The 17,730-nt window shown below is 39.5% G+C and overlaps 1 protein-coding gene across 1 annotated transcript in view; it reads right to left on the bottom strand.

The window, feature by feature from the left end:
* The window catches only part of suclg2 (succinate-CoA ligase GDP-forming subunit beta), an 81,804-nt gene that overhangs the window by 27,165 nt on the left and 36,909 nt on the right, over positions 1 to 17,730 (bottom strand). The window contains exons 5-9 of the mRNA XM_026348569.1: positions 16,683 to 16,835; positions 15,651 to 15,740; positions 14,205 to 14,301; positions 10,287 to 10,448; positions 7,969 to 8,111 (exon numbers count right to left, since the gene is read on the bottom strand). Of these exons, the coding sequence (XP_026204354.1) occupies positions 7,969 to 8,111; positions 10,287 to 10,448; positions 14,205 to 14,301; positions 15,651 to 15,740; positions 16,683 to 16,835 (645 nt within the window). The remainder of the gene's footprint in view (positions 1 to 7,968; positions 8,112 to 10,286; positions 10,449 to 14,204; positions 14,302 to 15,650; positions 15,741 to 16,682; positions 16,836 to 17,730) is intronic.

Here is a 17,730-nt window from a genome sequence, read left to right as displayed (position 1 = left end):
TGGACAATTCCTTCATTTCTACAAATTAACCTTCACAAGAAGAGTGAGATGGAGAATGCATGAAGTGGACAAGCCCATTTGTCCTATCCTTATGGCTTGAATGTTTCATCTTAGCTATGTACATTTTTGCCAAAATTGTGTGCATACATTTGTTAATTGGTCCACATGATTGTATGGATATGCTGGAAAAATGCATTTTTTAGGTTCAACAGTTTAGGCTAAGAATAATGTGTGTCTACATGCCAGTGGGAAAGAGAAATAGTGACTGCTGTTGTGATCTAACACTGTCACTCCTTAACATATAACTGCATTTATGGCCGCAAAGTGTTTTTTTAATTTTTTTTTTTATTAGATAATTCAGATGAGTATTGTAAAATGTAAATCACAACAATGAATAAAATACAAAGACATGTTCACACAATCAACAGGTTCAACTCTGGTCAGGAGCAGGATAGCCTTACTCCCTTTCAAATGAACTGTAACTTTGTGAAGGCAATAATTATCATAAACAAACCAAATGTATGATAGCAAGCTTCCCTAAATAGTATCACCACAGCCATTACATAATGTGTTCTGTTTATAGCAAGACATAATTTGACCTTGCTTTCTAGCTCTTATCTCTCTCTCTCTTCTCTTCTTTCAGCTGTTTCCAAAGCACTGTGAGCGATGGTAGGTTGGCTTCACAGAACTTGATTTAACTCTTTCTCTACTTTGTTCAACACACAAACGCACATATTGTGTTTTCAGCTCTTGAGACTGGGCTGATCATGTCAAGTCAGCCTTATCCGTCCTTCCCATTCAAAAGTTTTACATGTTTGAGTCATGTTTTGGTTGTCATCATGCTGACAAACAAATTTGGTAACATACACTACACTATAGAAGTATTGGGACAGCGAGGCCCATTTCTTTATTTGTGCTGTACACCGAAAACATTTGGGTTTGAAAAAGGTGAATAGGTGAATATGAGACAAAAGATCAACATTTGGTCAACTTGTATGTGTGTGTGTGTCTATATGTATATATACACACTTAATATAACTTCATATCTTTGGACTGTGGGAGAAAGCTGAAGTACCCAGAGGAAATCCATGCAGGCAAAGAGTAAACATTAAACATTAAAACTCCACACAGAAAGGCACCCTGCTGATCCTTGGATTGAACCACCTTTGGGTTTAACCTCAAGTGCTTTAGCAAAGGCCTAGGAGTGTGAGGTTTCTGCACAGTATCTTAGCTCTACCTAGCAATACGCTCTTCTGGACTGAGACTTGTGAGGATGACACTTCTAGCTTGGGCTTCACAGCCGTAAGTGCAGTTACCACCACTAAGTCCACTTTGACCTTTACTTTTCACATCTTCTCTAGTTCCTCTTTCAGGTCCTGGTACATTTCCATGTTTTCATGCTACTTATTCTAGATGTTGCTGGCACTTAAATGTCTATGTTGGTTACAACAGCTGTCCACTACCACAATGATGGCTTACCTAGCACCTTCCTGTCTATCTGGATCTGGAAGTCCAATGGGATCTTGGCCTTGTTATATTGCACAACAAGCATTCAGCCCATATGTGGCACAGATGTTCCAGTATACGATGTGAGCGACTTGGCTGTGCCCTTTAGTGTGGTTCAACACTTGGACAGCAATGGCTGAAATACTTCAACTAAGAAGGTGACCTCACTACTGTACCCATAAGCCAACACTTTGCACACCTTGCTTTCATCTTCAAAGGGAGACATGAGTATAAATAAAATTATGAATCACAAGAAAAGAAAACTACAGAAGTCTTGTATTCTATAAGTAAAATGAATTACTTAATATTGATTATTGTCATATATAGCGCAGTATTAATATAATCAAACTGAGAAGATGACTAATAGTGTGGAACACCAAAAAGGTCCACTGAGGAGAGCTATTAATTTTAAGTGAGCAATGAGGTGTATTTAATGTAGAACTTTTACAAATCCATATCATGTCAGGTGTCTCTTAAATAGCGTAATGGCTTGTTTAAATCTTTTTCAGGGGGTACACTTCCAATTAGTGCAATCAAAAGATTTTACACCGACATACACAAGCTGTCGTGTTTGAAAGATATTGTACAACAAGAGTGGCACCTTCATAACACATGGCAGAGAGCTGTTTATTGTGTGCCCATGCATGTGCTTCTGTGTTCAAGAAATTGGTTGTCATTCAAAGCACACTCGGCCACTTCATATCAGCCTGTAGATGTGTAGAAATATAGCTGCAAAATTTACTCTTGAACTATTGACCTATACAGCATGTTGGAGTCTTTTAAGGAACAGCCTCGGAATGCAAAGCACAAACACGCACGCACACACGCACGCACGCAAGCTACACTCTCAAAGGGGAAAAAAGCCTCACATTAACACAATGAGCTTTGGATAGTTTGGGTAACTGAACTCTAAGTCTATAACCCATAACATAAGCTTCCCACAGTGCTGAAATGTCTTGAAATGTGCTGGAGCATATGAGGTCCTATGATACACAAAAACCCAACCTTATATGTGTCACTAACGCACAGTTTAAATGCACTGTAAGCAAATCTGCAGAAAACCCATTATGTGAGGTGGAGCCTTTCTCACATTGTGCCAAACTAATACAATGACCTATGCGGCACACAAAGCCTGCACACTGTCTGCCTTTTACAAAGAATGTTCACTCTTCTTGTGCCCTGGCCTTAATATGGCAGCCCCAATATGTCGGCTGAACTAAGTACCTGTGCCTCCATGGTTGGTCCCCTATTTAGTACTTGTGTAATATTCTGCGCATTGGGAATGGACTCCATTACCGTGGTGGCTTGTTTTCTCCTTTCTCTCCTTTTCTCTATAGCTTTGCATTGCTTGTGTTTATAGCACAAGGGACCAGCATCTCCCAGAGGTCCTCAGCTTCAGGCGGAGAGGAGATTTCTTTCGCCTCTAAAAATAACACAGCATGGGGCTCTCACTTCACAGGTGACTCATGATTAAAAGTTGTCGGGATACCTGCAGAGCTGTATGTGTGTGCAGATGCCTGTGTCCTGTGAATGTGATAAAACAACCATGTATTTGCATTTCTTGCAAAGTGACTGAATGAGCTGGGTGATTATCATCAAGTACAGCGCCCTTCAAAATGCAATTCCTTTTCTTCTTTCTTCTAAATCTAACAGGACGAATGACACAATTCTCTAGCTAACCTGGTCTGGACCAGAGTCACTGGCTTTCTGTGACTCCCTACATGTTGAAGCACATTAGACATGGGCTCAGACATCTCCATACTGGGATGAGAAAGACAGTGCCCAGGCCCCTGCAGGATTTAGCTGGCAAGCATGAAACTGAGCGAAGCTCCTCACATTGAATTTAACAGGATTTATTGACTTTGACAGATTTAGCTAGATGAAAGGCTACAGGGAAGAAAACAGGGATAGAAAAAAAGCTGAGATATAGAGAAAAAGCTAAAAAAAAAAAAAGTGTGAAGAAGTGAAAGTAACCACAAGACAAAATAGTGAGGTGACACATCAGGTACAACTACAAATGTCCAAGTATGTAGCACCACATATGCAGTGGTGAAAAAAAAAAACCCAATGAAGATTAATTCACAAAAGATGTAAGACACTGCTGGAGAAGGCATGCTGGTGTAGAGGGTGTAGAGGGGGGGGATCTTACTCAAGCATGTCACTGCAATGAGGAGGAAAGTGGTTAAAGGGGGGCCACAGGTGAGTTGAAGCAGATTTACTGAGCTGGAAAGATGCAAAACTGTATGTACTCTGGCTGCAGGGCAAGTGGGGCTGGACCACTGGGAGACATGCACAATAATCCCACAATAAGAGTAAAATAAGAGATGAAAAAACGAGGAGGACTCACAACGAAAAACTGAAAATTACACACAGGTGAGCCTCAGCAGCATTCTGAATTGACATCACGCGAATATGTCAGTGCGGGCTGAGTAGATGTGTTACTATCAGCAGCGTGATTATGCAACAACAGCAAAACATGCATATGTACACACCTCCATATTTGCCTGGGAGGTGGGTCACCCAGCTGAACTAAAGCGAATGTACCGATCTGTGCTCCTTTCACCTCAAAGCATAGCCCTGTGCATGCATGCTTCACCTTAAACAACACAACAGCATGCAACAATAGCCAAGAGGTATCAGTGCTAAAAGCAAAAATATACTTACACCCTTCAAAATTAGAACAGACCTCAAGTATGAACTTCAATTAAGGGTTGGTTTTTAATTGTGTGTATATTTTGAAGCTCTCTGCAAGCTTGATTTATTAGTAGAGAGACCTACTGTACAATGTGTGTGAAGACATCTCACACATAACACTTTAAAATATTTATTCAAGTGTAACTGCACCAAGCAGCATATGTTTGTGACAGTGATAAATCTGCATTCTCAGTTTGTTACACCACAGATAACACAGATATCCTGTTATTAGCAACACAGCCAAAAGATTGATAAAAAATAATCAGACATTTTGGTTTGAAAGGTGATAAAAGTGCAAAAATATTAAAATAAGCAACTCTCTTTGCTCTAAAACACTCAGGTCACTGAGAGCAGTAGAGCTGGTATTGAAACTCACTACGTTCTGTTCTATCTGTTTTGCTCTTTGTCCACACCTGCCCGAGCTCTCGGCCCCTCATGGGCTGCGTCTGAAATCACTCCCTATTCACTCTTTCACCACTCCTTATAGTGGTGCAAAACAGCACTTACGTCTAACATGGGGAACATGGCATTGAATGAACTCAGATTTACTCAGTCTATTAAAGTTATCTAAAAAATGGTTACTTAAATTGAAACTGTCTTTTAATTATGTAGTGATTTTTTTTTGCCATATTCATTAATACTTGAATGTGTTGAATAAAACAAGGTTGTGTTCGAGAAATTTCAAGAATTTCAGAAAATTGCCCTATGCAAGAACAAAATGCCTGTCAAGTTGGAAAAATAAAACATCATCTGCCACTTTGCCACAAGGCACATGCACAAGACAATAACAAGGTTGTTTGGCTGGTGGTATTTGCAGCCTGCTCCTGCTTTGTGCCTTTTATGTGTTGTGAGGGGAAAACTCAATAAAGTCAGCTTCTCTGTCAACAAACTCTTCTTTACATGAATATGAAGAAAGTGTAGCTATTTATTTTAGCATGGAAAATAAATATGTTCCTGTATTAAAAGCCAGGGGCCTAAATTCAAACAAAGCTGAACGGTCTGGTACACCCAGCTGAGCTACATACTGTAACATCTCATATATATAACACACACTGGGCTACACACTGGTTAATGATTCATGTTTTTCCTCATTTCAGCTGTTCTTCCTTATACTGTTTCTACTTTGCTTATAAGATCGCCATTTCATCTGTTTTCCCTTCTCTTTTCTTTCAAAGACCAATAATTATGTTTAAGGTAATGAATACTGTATAAGTGGGTAGTGGAGTAGTGAGCAAACAAGAGAAGGGAGGCTTTGTCATTTTCAGGCTCCATCTCTGCTATTCTGCTGCCAGTACACTCACATCACTTCCACTCCTCTCAGCACAATGAGTCTGAGACATCAAAGCTGGGACTGAGAGGGAGAGAGTGAGAACGATGGAGGGAGAGAGACAAAAGAGTAAACACAACTGAGGAAGATAAACTGAAAGAAAACCTCAACACCAAAATACCCGTTTTTGTGGACTGGTGTGGCGTTTTTACAGCGGGACACTTCCTGTTCAACAATCTGCCCAGCTGCAGATTTTACTTTTTTGTCTTTTCAGAAAACAGAAAATTTCCCACTCAAAGTCACCGTGGTTTCTAAGAAAAGGAACATATTTGTGCATGCAGCAGAACATTACGGCCTTCCCTCCAGCAACTATTTAATTAATCTTATGCAGTATCAGTGAGATAAAGCATCCTCATAACATAGGCTGTCAAAACTATTAACTTAAAGATGAAGAAATAGATTCGAAATGGAAAAACAAAAATGAAATGCAAGTAAATCCGTCTATGTGGGAAACCGTTAACACAGGGTTACTTATTGGAAGGTCTACAAGCATTGATTGCTGTGATATTTAAGGCAAAGTAGGAGAACATAACTTACTGACACATGAAGTCAATAATTTCTTGCCACATTCACTTAGCTTAGGGCATGATTTTAATTTCAATTTCTGCTCATATTTTAGAGTTTGAGAATAATTTGTGGGGGAAAAAAAACTATATGCAAACGAGCCTCTCTATTTCTCTCCCTCACTCTTTTTGTGAAATGATTAACATTCCCTCCACAGATCAGAACAGGTTTCTCATTTCCCCTGGTTGAAATGCAAATGGTGCTTCCAACCCAGTTTAATGTCAATCCTATTCTACTTTTTCCCCTGTTAGGGAGGAGCTCCATGTCTCTATTTCCATACATGGCAGCAGGAGGGACAGGCAGCAGGCTTACTCCCCCATCTGGATCTGGGGAATCAGCCCAAGACAGAAAGAGCAGGAGAAACAGGAGGAGGGTTGACGAGAACCTTCTTGTCTATGTGGGAGTGTTTTTTCCCCCCTGTATGGAGGGTGCTTCTGCAGAATTCTACCTAGTTTTAAAAGGATTCAATCATAATAGATGAAGCCCCCATACCACGAGAGTGACAAATCTTTTGTCTCTCCCCCTATTGATCGCGTTTCCTTTTTATCCACCATATTCATTTTTATTTTTCCCTACAGACCACAGGGTTAAATTCACGTGAGGCCAAACAGAATCTACAAACATTTGAAATCTGAGTGAGGCAATGTATCACCAGCTGTGGTGCTGAGGCTGGTAGGTTTTTAACATTCATCTGTAAAAGTTGTGCACCGCTGGTCTATTGACTGCTGTGTGATAAATATGAAGCAGAACTCTTCACAAATGCAACCATTTCCAGGTCCTGAGCTCTTTGATTTGTATGAGAAATTATACTACTACTAGTAGTAGTTCTGGAAGAGTTTAATAGCTTTGGATAAATGTAATAGTTTTCCATGTTTTTGTTTTTTTTAGCCAACTAAAAATTTCAGCACGAGATAAGCTGACACACATATACACATGGAAGGAATGAGAACATTTGCAGAAATAGCTGTATGTTTGATTCAGTGGTCCTGCAATTATCTCATCTCTAACATCTTCAGTATATTATCAACCTGTTGAGAGTAAAAACTGTGGTTAAATCTGGTAACTCCCGGATGAATAAGTATGAAACACGTTCTTTACGAAAGAATTTCCTGTCAAATCAAATCAACATATGTAAAGAAAGCTTTATGAAAAGGGGGCAGAGTGTGGTGAATCACTATCAAATATTACTCTGTATTCTGTACGACCACGCTTTGCCAGAGATGCTAACACAGAGGAATGTAGGAGTGACAGCCGCGGGGGAATTAGTGGTGTGATGACTGTCAACATACAATCAGCACTGTGATATCGTTACAAGCTCGCATTGTTTAGTTTGGAGTTATTAGCTCTCTGAACATAGAGCTGAATCACTTGTAAAGCACACCAAGCTGCCATTCAGCCAGAGCTGCAAAATCTTCAGAAGCATGCTTTGATTTATGCAACACGTTTGTGTTGCATATGAGCATGCAATGTCAGTTAATAAGCATGTGCAGGTGCACATGTAATAATGAGTCTGTAAAAGTCAAGTTTTACTGCAGAGTACAGAGCAGTGATTTATAATGCCACTGCAACTGAAAATGGTGGCACATAATCACAGTGTTCCAGACTCTTCTTCCCTCAGCGAAACTTGGACATTTGCCAAGGTCCCAAGTCTAATGAGCGCTGTTATCTCAGTGACAAAGTGTGAACCAGACAGACAGGGCTTTATGAATGTGTTATGACAAGATACAAAACTGCTATATAAAAAGGCAAATCAGCTGCCTTTTAATCCAACTTTTAATTTGAGGATAAAATAGGGTACAGGCCTGACTTGTGTATTCAGATGTTACAATCAAGTTTCTTGAGAAAGAACGCACAATTTTTCAACAGTTTGGTCCTACCTTAGGGTCAGCAGTGAGCAGCTTAAAGGCCTCATACACCTGTCTCTCTTTAACTCCTCCACCCAGGTCCAAGAAGTTAGCTGGCTTTCCTCCATGAAGGTCAATAATGTCACATGTGGCCATGGCCAAACCAGCTCCATTCACTGTGGGGTAAAACAAAACAAAAAAACTCACATCTAGCCCAGAAACAATACAAACACTCATCAGTAAATTACACTATAGCTCTAGAAGGTGACATCCCACAATTCCAGAAATCATCAGTAAAATGAAAATGCTGCCATGTTGGCGGGAGTAGTGACACTCGACTGATTCAGGACACTCAAGGCAGGGTGGATGATGGTGGTTAGCATAAAGGCCAGGTTTTCCCAACCCTGATTCATGCTGATATTAATTATGATGAAGTGACAGTGGACTAGTACATATCTATAGCTTGAGCTTGCACTTGCCAGGCATTACTGACACCCGAGTAAAGAAACAATGTTCTAAAAAAAAACAGTCAATCAATATATGGTGACATTTAAAAAAATAAATCTAGTTTAACATCATTCACCCCAAATATTTCCAGTATTCTCTTAGGTCATTACTAACCATGTGGATAAACAAATAACAAGATCTGCTGGACAAAAACAATGTTTTTAACCAAACATTCGTCTGGTCGTAAGACGTCTATGGGGATTTGGCAAAGACCTACTGAGTTTGGGTGAGTGTTTTCAAATGTATTGATTTTCTGGTTTACTGTCTCTGTGACTCAAATGCAAGGCGATAGAGGAACAAGCTGGAGCTACTGGTCCATAATACTGTCAATTCCTCTTCAAATATTTGTGCAGAGGGCTCCAGAGCCATTGGAAGCATCAGAAATCTTTAATCTGCTGAATTCTGCAAATTTGCATCCAGCGTATCAGGAATTACAATGAGCAATAAATCTGGCCTCTTAAATTCCTATTAGCACCATTCATTTTCACTTCCTGCCAACATGGCGGCATAAACAAAGCCAGTCGCATGACATCCAGAACTCTATACCATTCCATAGCACCAAAGCCTAGATCCTAATTATCATACAGTTGAATCGACCTTTAAAATATCTGGACATGAAAACTGAACATTATCCCAATCAGTGAAGAAATTATTTATTGCAGAAGTGTTGTAGTAGACTGCACAGGTTTTAGCTTGAAACTGCAAATTGATTTATATAGTCAGATGGATGGTGCCATTTCAGAGTTAGACTTATGGGGTCAAGTATTTCGAAATAGCATTAATAGTGTTATAGCCTCATGTTTAATTTAGTCAAAGTATTTACTATGTCTAATGAAGTAAATCTGACCATTATGTCTAGGCTAAAGTCCAGAAATTGAAACAAAAGTCCCTGAGAGCAAAGCATGACGCCAACAGCAAAGAGGTAATTAAAATAATGTTGGCACTCAAGGAAAGACGACTTGTACTGTAAGAACACCCACAAAGAAATCTAGCAGGAAATTATCAACCAGAGCGAATAGCTGAAAGAAAAAATGCCACACTTAAAAAGTGAATCTGTTGGAAATCTTCTAATCAGGAACATTCAATGCTTCAAGTCAGGCAACAGAGAGAAAATCTGATTATGACTCAACGCTTTACTTCAGAGAAGAGAGTGCTAATTAAAAGAGGTTCAGCTACGCTTTTTGCGGACTGTGTCATCATTTAGCCAAATGTCAGTGTGGCTACCCCGCTGAGTTGTGCGGGAGCCAAATGCACAAAAATGTCTTACCTCATTTGGTTTAGCAAAGCTAAACTTGTGTCCTGGCAAGCTCCCTGACCGAGGTCTCAATAAAAGGGAAATTCACTTTAACAGCTGTCACTTTGGTGGCTTACCGAGCTCTCAAGGAAGCTGCAGGCCCTTAAAAGCTGTTGTTACTTTAAGAGAGGCTGGGAGCTGGGGATGCAGAATTGGGTGTGTGTGAGACGGGGTTGTACTAACAGATATCTAATGTGTTTATGAGACTACGGGATGTGAAGCTAGAGCACCTGTTAGTGCTGCTGTACACTGTATAAAAGCTTTGATTTATGACAAGAGAGTGGGCCTTTAATGAGAATGCTAACAATCTGGCTCACTAGAGACTTTCTGGGTGGATTATGGCTAATTAGAACGCACTGGTTACGGCAGCAGTCCTTCTGGAGTCCTAGAAAAGCTGCTTGTAATGTAGACTGGAGGAAAGCCCAGGCTACCTTTACTCTGACCAAGTTTTAACTGTGTCCAAGCTTTGTGCTTTCAATATCTCTTAAGAGACACATTAAAACCTTATGCCAGGTCGGGCATGCTCTGATACAAGATTCTGTTTCCATACCAAAGCAGGCAATGTTTCCGTCCAGTCCAATATATTTGAGATCCCACTTGGCTGCATGCATCTCCGTGGGGTCGCTCTCAGTCATGTCGTCCATGGCAAAGACAGCCTTTTGACGGAACTCAGCATTGTCGTCAAAGTTGATCTTCGCATCAAAGCAAACCACTGGGACCAAGATAAAGAGGGACAGGGAGATGGCAACAACAGAGTCAGGGAAAGATGACAACAGAGGAAGCGCACAAGAGAGAACGAGAAAGATGGCAGATAAGGGGAAAGGGGAAAGGAAGATTTCATTAAAAACCCACTAATTATCATTTCTAAAAGCTGAATTTAATGAACTGAAGTTTGGTCCCTCGGCCGACTGGTCTTAATTATTTCAGAGGTTGGCTCACTAGGGCATGTGTTTTTGACACTGCCTCTAAGGGATGGACCATTATAGTAAATGGGCATTTCTTTTACACTTTAAAGAAAGAGAATTTCAAAGAGACCAAACTTGTGAAACTACCTGGAAAATAGCAGGCATAAAATTTAACAAATTAGTCAAGGGCTTTTTGGGCACACTGCAGCACTTACTGACTATAACTTAAAGGAATAGTTTGACATTTTGAGGGAAAATGCTTATTTACCATCCACCAGCTACATAACAAACATATAATTTTTCATTTTTAACTTTAAAGTTTAAAAAATAAAACTTAAAGGGGGTTGTGTGGCAGACTGTTATTTTTTTTTTTTGGTGGGCACAATCTCCCTAGAATAAAGAAGCAATAGTGCAGCACAAAGCCACCCACTGAATCGCATTTGCTTATGCTATTATTAAGCACGACCATGTTGATAAAATACTGAGCACAAACTTTCCTAATAGTAAACAGACAGCCAGATATTGCACATGTAATAATGAGAAAAGGTATGAAAATACCGAACCATGGGAACTGGCTTTGGGAGGCGCTTTCAAAGGGGGAAAAAAAAATAAACTAAACACATTTCTAAACCCTCAGCAAATGCAGCGAGGAGACTCTCCTGGGACTAAGAAGTAGACATGCTGTGTCTTCCAGGTAAAGTAGCTCTCCCACTAGACAACTCCTTTTGTTTTTGTTTTGACACATCTATTATTGTAGTCCATCTACGAACTCAATTCAGCTATTACCAAATGAGCCACAAAAATACACATTTTTTTCACCTTTGAGAATTTTGTCTTGCAGATACACGTCTGTTGAACACCTGTTGGAAAAAAGCTGCGCTCCCTTGTGACGTGAACAAATTGATACCAAGAAATGAGTTGATTTTAACATGACGCTTGCCTACAAAGCCTGCCACTAAAAAAAAAAACAAAACTCATAGCTCTTGGTATGTATCCACCATTTGAAAGGAGTCGTTTTAATCATTAATATTCATAAAAAAAATCATGAAACAACAAACTTCTCGTCAATCTTTGATAAAGCATACTTTGAACAAAAATCTGTTTTTGGGGATTCTAAATAACATCAAAGTGATGCATCTTCAACATGTTGTAATACATCTTGATGGGACACTTCACAGTCAATCTGTGTTCAGCGCCAAAGACAAGACGATCACCCTTATTTCTTCGGGAGAAAAAGAAAGATCAGCTTCAGCATTAGAACAATAACAACAGCTGCAAAATGTTTTTGACTGTGCATTTTCAGGGAGCAAAGAGAAACCCTGCCGAACTATAGACACAGGAGTGAGTCAGGCTTTGACCACGTGGTTTGAACTTTGACCCATATACCGTGGCAAGAAAAGCAGCAATGTTGTTTTTAATAAGCAGCAGCTTCCTTTGTGGTGTCCTGTTCCAATGATGCCTTCAAGTTTTTGGCTGTCACTCTGGGTTATTTCTTTACCTCATTAATGAGTGTTTGTTGTGCTCTTGGGGTCATTTTGACTGGCCGTCCACTTCTTAGCAGATTAGCCACAGTCCCAAAGTGTCTCCATTTGTAGATTGTTTGCCAAACTGTATACTGGTGAATTTCCGAAACCTTTCACATCACTTTGTGAACCTTTCCAGTTTTATGTAAATCATCAGTTGTTGATTGTAGATCCTCTGATAGTTCCTTTTGGTGAGGCATGGCTCACAAAAGCACATTCTTCTTGTGCTTAGCAAACTGAAAAGGTTTGAGTTTTGTTTGTTTGTTTTTGTCTGTGAAAGTAGCTCTAGTCCACACCCTCAGAATTATTTTCTTCCAGTTATGCTAATACACGATTCCAATTAGCTCTTTGGAGGTAATTTTTCCACTAGCATTATGAGGTTTTTATGGTTCTGTTATTATTTTAGGCACATTATATTTAATAATACTCCTGACTTAGATGAAGATCAGATCAGATTTTATGACAAATGAATGCAGAAAACCATGAAATTCCAAATGGTTCACATACGTTTTCTTGTTTCTTTAGTTGTGGCAAATAAAGATCCAATTCTACATGTAGACAATTATTAGACAGTACCCCTGCAGAGAGACTACCAGTATCTTAGTGTCAGCAACACAACTAGAAGAGCAATTTAGAAATTTAGAGAAGCAGGTTGTGGCAATTGTACTGCTTCCCTTGAAGGGGGGTCTGCAAATTTCACTTTTTTACCTTTAAAAACATTTTAAACTCAGAATATGATGAAAAAAAAAATCTAATAGCATATTTTAGATAAATCATGTGGAGAGATTTTAGTTGGCAAGTGACAAGTGAAGGGGAAATTGATTGGATTGTTTTTCATGTGGTACAACAGGGAGACTGTCACTTATTGAGTAAGGCCAACTGCCAATTTAGAAATCCATTAATCTCACATTAGTGCCACTATTTAACAGAGCCTTTACAGAATAACAATGACAAGGTGAAGGTCTGCATTCAGACTTCAGTCTCACTATGAACATTTATATTTGAAGTACAAATGAGTTGACTGACAATAGAAAGATTATTTATTGCTCTACTGCACAATGAATGTATCCTCAATCTAATCACGTAAAATTAATTTCAATAGGCCGAACGCATATACACTGCTATAAAGAATTGAGAATGTTAATTTCCTTGTTTTTCAATTTGTTGTGATTTCCCTGTCATCCATTCAAAGATAATAAACCACTTCCTATTCAGCATAATATTAAGGTTTAGGAATGAGGTAGATGTACAACTAGATATAGGACACAGCAGGGCAAGTGAATAGTGTGATAATCTAATTATTTCTGAGTGGGACTTTGGGCAGGTAGTAAATGTGACCATATTTTTCTTCTTCTCAGATAAAAAGGTGCGAAATTTAACCTACATTCGATAAATTTTTTGCTCTAAAAGGAAAACCTCAGTGCAAACATTTGAATGACCTTTACCTTTAGATTTCTAAACAGCATGCAAAACTGAACTAACGTAATCTAAGAACCTGCTGACACCCTGCATAAAGCTTATCAGATGTTTTCTTACATATTCATAGAATACACCTGAGAGGCTATTCTTTGACGACATGAGGGATGAATCTGTAACTGCTGCTGTAATTTGTTGTTCCTCATTATTAGTTAATGATAGACCGTACGCCTTTAGTTAATGAACAACAAGGAAACATGCTATGAATATGTAAAGCTCTGTTCCCTGAAGCTGCTTGGATTTGGATCAAGATAAAGTCACACTGACAAGAAGCTGACGTCAATGTATTGCAATTAAACTGCACAGTCTTACATGCAATCATACCCGAGGAAAGGGTGTCTGTATGTTACAGTCAGTGAATAATAGGTGCCTGCACAGTGGAAGGTCATATTGTCTATTTTAAAAAAGAGCCCGTTATTTGAGGGACAGTTAAAAAACAAAGTGAAAAAACAAACAAACAAACAAACAAAAAACAAATGCATGCACAGACACATAATGCACACAACACAGAGGCTAAGTCAACACATACGTACATATCCAGGCACTTTCTATTATACAAGGTACCTTGTCCTTCGGGAGTCTCTCCGAAAGGATTGACTTCGACTTGAGTGGCGTCGACTTTCAGGAACAGATCATAGAGCCTCTTAATCTGATCTGCTGCCTGTGAGGTCCACAGAGAACAGTAATTACCTGATGGTTCAGCTCTGAGCAGCCGGCCCCGCCAAAGCCACTCAGCCTCCCACATAGGCTACACAAAACATGGCAAATCACTTTTAACATCATGCTGTCTGAATTTGTCTTTCGCATTAATGTGTATGTGGAGTGGAAAGACAAAACTTCGAACTTCTTGAATCACAGATTAGCACACTATGATCTAATCAGGATATTATAAATATATGATTCTAACACACATGCCAGTACATTGCATATGGTTGCAACATTCATTTCTGCAAACTTTATGGGCACAACAAATAAATACTGCAAATGAATACAGCAATATAGAAATGGTGCAATGTTAGTACCACTGTTCTTCTGTAATGACGGTAGGTTGGCGAAGCACTGAGAGACATCTTGTTGCACAGTCTTAAGCACAACACCAGTCTCAGTAGCTTCTTTATAGGCATGCTATACATTTGCATCTACACAAACATATAAAGTCAAGGTACTTTAGAAGAGCTGCAATTATCTCTGGATTAAACAGTCTGGCAGCTGAGCGCCCTATGAAAAAACATACAATGCCAACATGAGAATGGCAACACTAACCAATCACTTTATGTTTCTTTTCTTGCCCGTTTAAAATCAGTGGCCATTCAGTATTCTGCAAAAACAGAATCACATACAATGCGATGCCACTGAAGCTCAAATATCTTCAAATCTCACATATTTATTTGGCTTACTTATACCTATTCCATGTGTTAACATTCTGAACTAATTCGATTACTCGTGCCACGATGCCTGTGGAAAAGAAAACAAATCAGTGATGTGATGCCAGGAGACAAATGGCTTTGAAATGAACTCTACATGTAAGCACATATACCCAGTCTGAATGTGAACTAGGGTCTTGTGCTGTTTTTCCCAGGCCTTGTTTTCTGTGCTAATGTTGCCTGAAGACAATTTGTAAAATTTGAGTTTGAGGAAAAAGAAAAAGGGTTGTCTCAGTGTCCTCAAAATCATAGGTTGCCCATTGAGATGAGTTTTGTGTCTTACTGCATGATTCACTCACAAAAATCAATGTGCTTCATGTTCTAACAAATAATGGTATCATTAGTGATGTCAGCTCCCTCAGCCTTGCAATGTGTGTCTCTGCTAGACAATAGACCACCTGGCAACTGAGTCTGGTGTAATGACACTTCACAACTTGCTTCTGGAAAAATAATAACAGCAAGAGTTTGGTTTGTCTGTGAGCAAGTATACATCTGTCTCTGTGTATGCCAATATGTATGCGCACATATTGTAGATCTTTCAGGCTCTTCTTTGCATTGTGACTTTAAAGCCTTCAGCGCCCATTACCTGTCTCTGCAGAGGTCCTTTGAAACCCAAATTAGCTGCCATGCGAACCGCCTGGTCGTCCTGAACGCCTTCAAATATGTCTATGACTTCCTGTAAGATTTGCAGAGAAAGTGAAAGTGAGAAAAAGAACAGGAGGCTCAAACTCTGGGATATAATTTGACACAAAGCACGTGTTCGTATTAAACTGCCAACATCATAATTAAGTAGTAGCGAGCTGTAAGACATTGAGAAAAGGGAGATTTGGGTCTCTGGATTTATGATCATCAGACATTTGTCTATGATTCACTATCAGTGAGCAAGAAGCTCTTACAACATTATCAAAGGTAAAATATGAAGACAGGACATACGGTAGTGAAGAAAATGGAGTGTAAGATTGTCATTGGGCAACTAGGTATGGGCGCCATAGATTTTAATAACGTGTGAAAGGTGTACTGTGTTGTCATGTGTGTTAGACAGCAACACCACAGCTGTCCATTGAAATGAATGAATGATGACTGATAAATCTCAGCTGGATCTTTACAATCTGGTGTAACATCTGCAGACTACAGAAAAAGAAAGATACATTGCATTAGGAAATGCAGGCAAAGTCCATCTGCAATGCTTAAAATGTACATCTGTTCACACTGACAAGGATCTTTTGCCAAGTAGTAAAGTGACTACAGTGGATTGAGTTCTGCAAATGCAACCTAATCAATAGCAACATAAAACACAGAAGGCTTCTTCATGTGTGTATTTGTTCATGTGCAGCTCCAGAGTGTTGTTACTGTTTGCGCGCATCGTGTTCAGCTGCTGTTGCGTGCACGTAGGCAGGACGACAAATGCGACTTAATTAGCAGAATATGAACTTAGCACACAATCCATCTGTAAAACCCACTGGGCAATCCAGTCCTGGTGCGATTTTAAGTTCAATTTAACATTTGTGAATTATGGAGTGAAATCTTTCAGAGACAGCAAGAAGTTTTTTTTAAGAGTTCCATTGTGCCAGACAAGACTGTTCAATGTATTAATGACTATAAACCTCAAACTGTATACCTTAAAGATGAGTTCTGGGTTTTTGGCAGCTACGTCCTCGATATCCATTCCTCCCTGGGGGCTTCCTACCATGACAGGTCCATTACAGGAACGGTCCATTAAGATTGCAAAGTAGGTCTCCCTGCTAATGTCCAGGGCCTCGGCAACCATCACCTGGACAAGGCACAGCAGCAGAAAGAGGAGTTGATGAAGAATCTAACTATGATTACAAGCTGACTTCAAGATGGTACTTCCACTAATAAAAGTCTAATTTGCTTTTCTTTCACTTCCTACTCGTATTAAGTAAACATTTGCAAACTTTGTTTTTTTAAATTGCAATGCACCATAGTTAAATAATAATTAATACCAGGCAAACAAGCAGGGTCAGGACTGAAAGACTTTATAAAGCATTTTGCTATGGAAATCTCAAATGGTGTGAATGAGAGTGAAGGAGAGAAATAGAGAAGAGCTCAATGCTGAGCGTCAGCTGAAGCAAAAGGCCCACTTGGAAAAGGAAGGGGGGAAAAAAAACACTTGACAGGAATCTATCAGTTGTGTTGTGGTTAATGGGCTGCAGTGTTTCTGGATGGAGTGGCTGTTTGAACATGCACAATCCTTATGTTTTGATTCCACCCTACTGCCCGGCGAATGAGGATGGATAGCCTTCCTCCATGCTGCATGTTGACAGGCAGCACTCCTATCTTCTTGTCCAAATGTTGTCTTCCCCAGTCACTCAAACACTCTTCCAAGTTCCCAGTCATTCGATTTGTGGCCCAATACTTCACTGAAACTAAATATATTCTATTCCCACAGAGTCATTTCTTTCCCCCTTAAATCAGTTTCGTCTCAGACACTCTTCTTCCACAACCATCTTTTACACACCCAGCTGATGACGTCAATTTCTGTGGTGTTCCCTGCTTTGTGGCTCAGTATGTGCTGTCATATCAACCAGCTAATCTCTGGTTGTCATATGACAGCCTGGTTCTCACACAACACTATTGGTGTAAATTATTTTCGGGCTCAACAACGGTTCTTACCAAGTCTGATTTCAGTGTTACAATTCAGTGTA

This window comes from Anabas testudineus, chromosome 5 (assembly GCF_900324465.2).
Source record: "Anabas testudineus chromosome 5, fAnaTes1.2, whole genome shotgun sequence".
Lineage (NCBI taxonomy): Eukaryota > Metazoa > Chordata > Actinopteri > Anabantiformes > Anabantidae > Anabas > Anabas testudineus.
The sequence above is the reverse complement of the archived record's forward strand: the minus strand, read 5'-3'. Positions and strand labels throughout refer to the sequence as shown.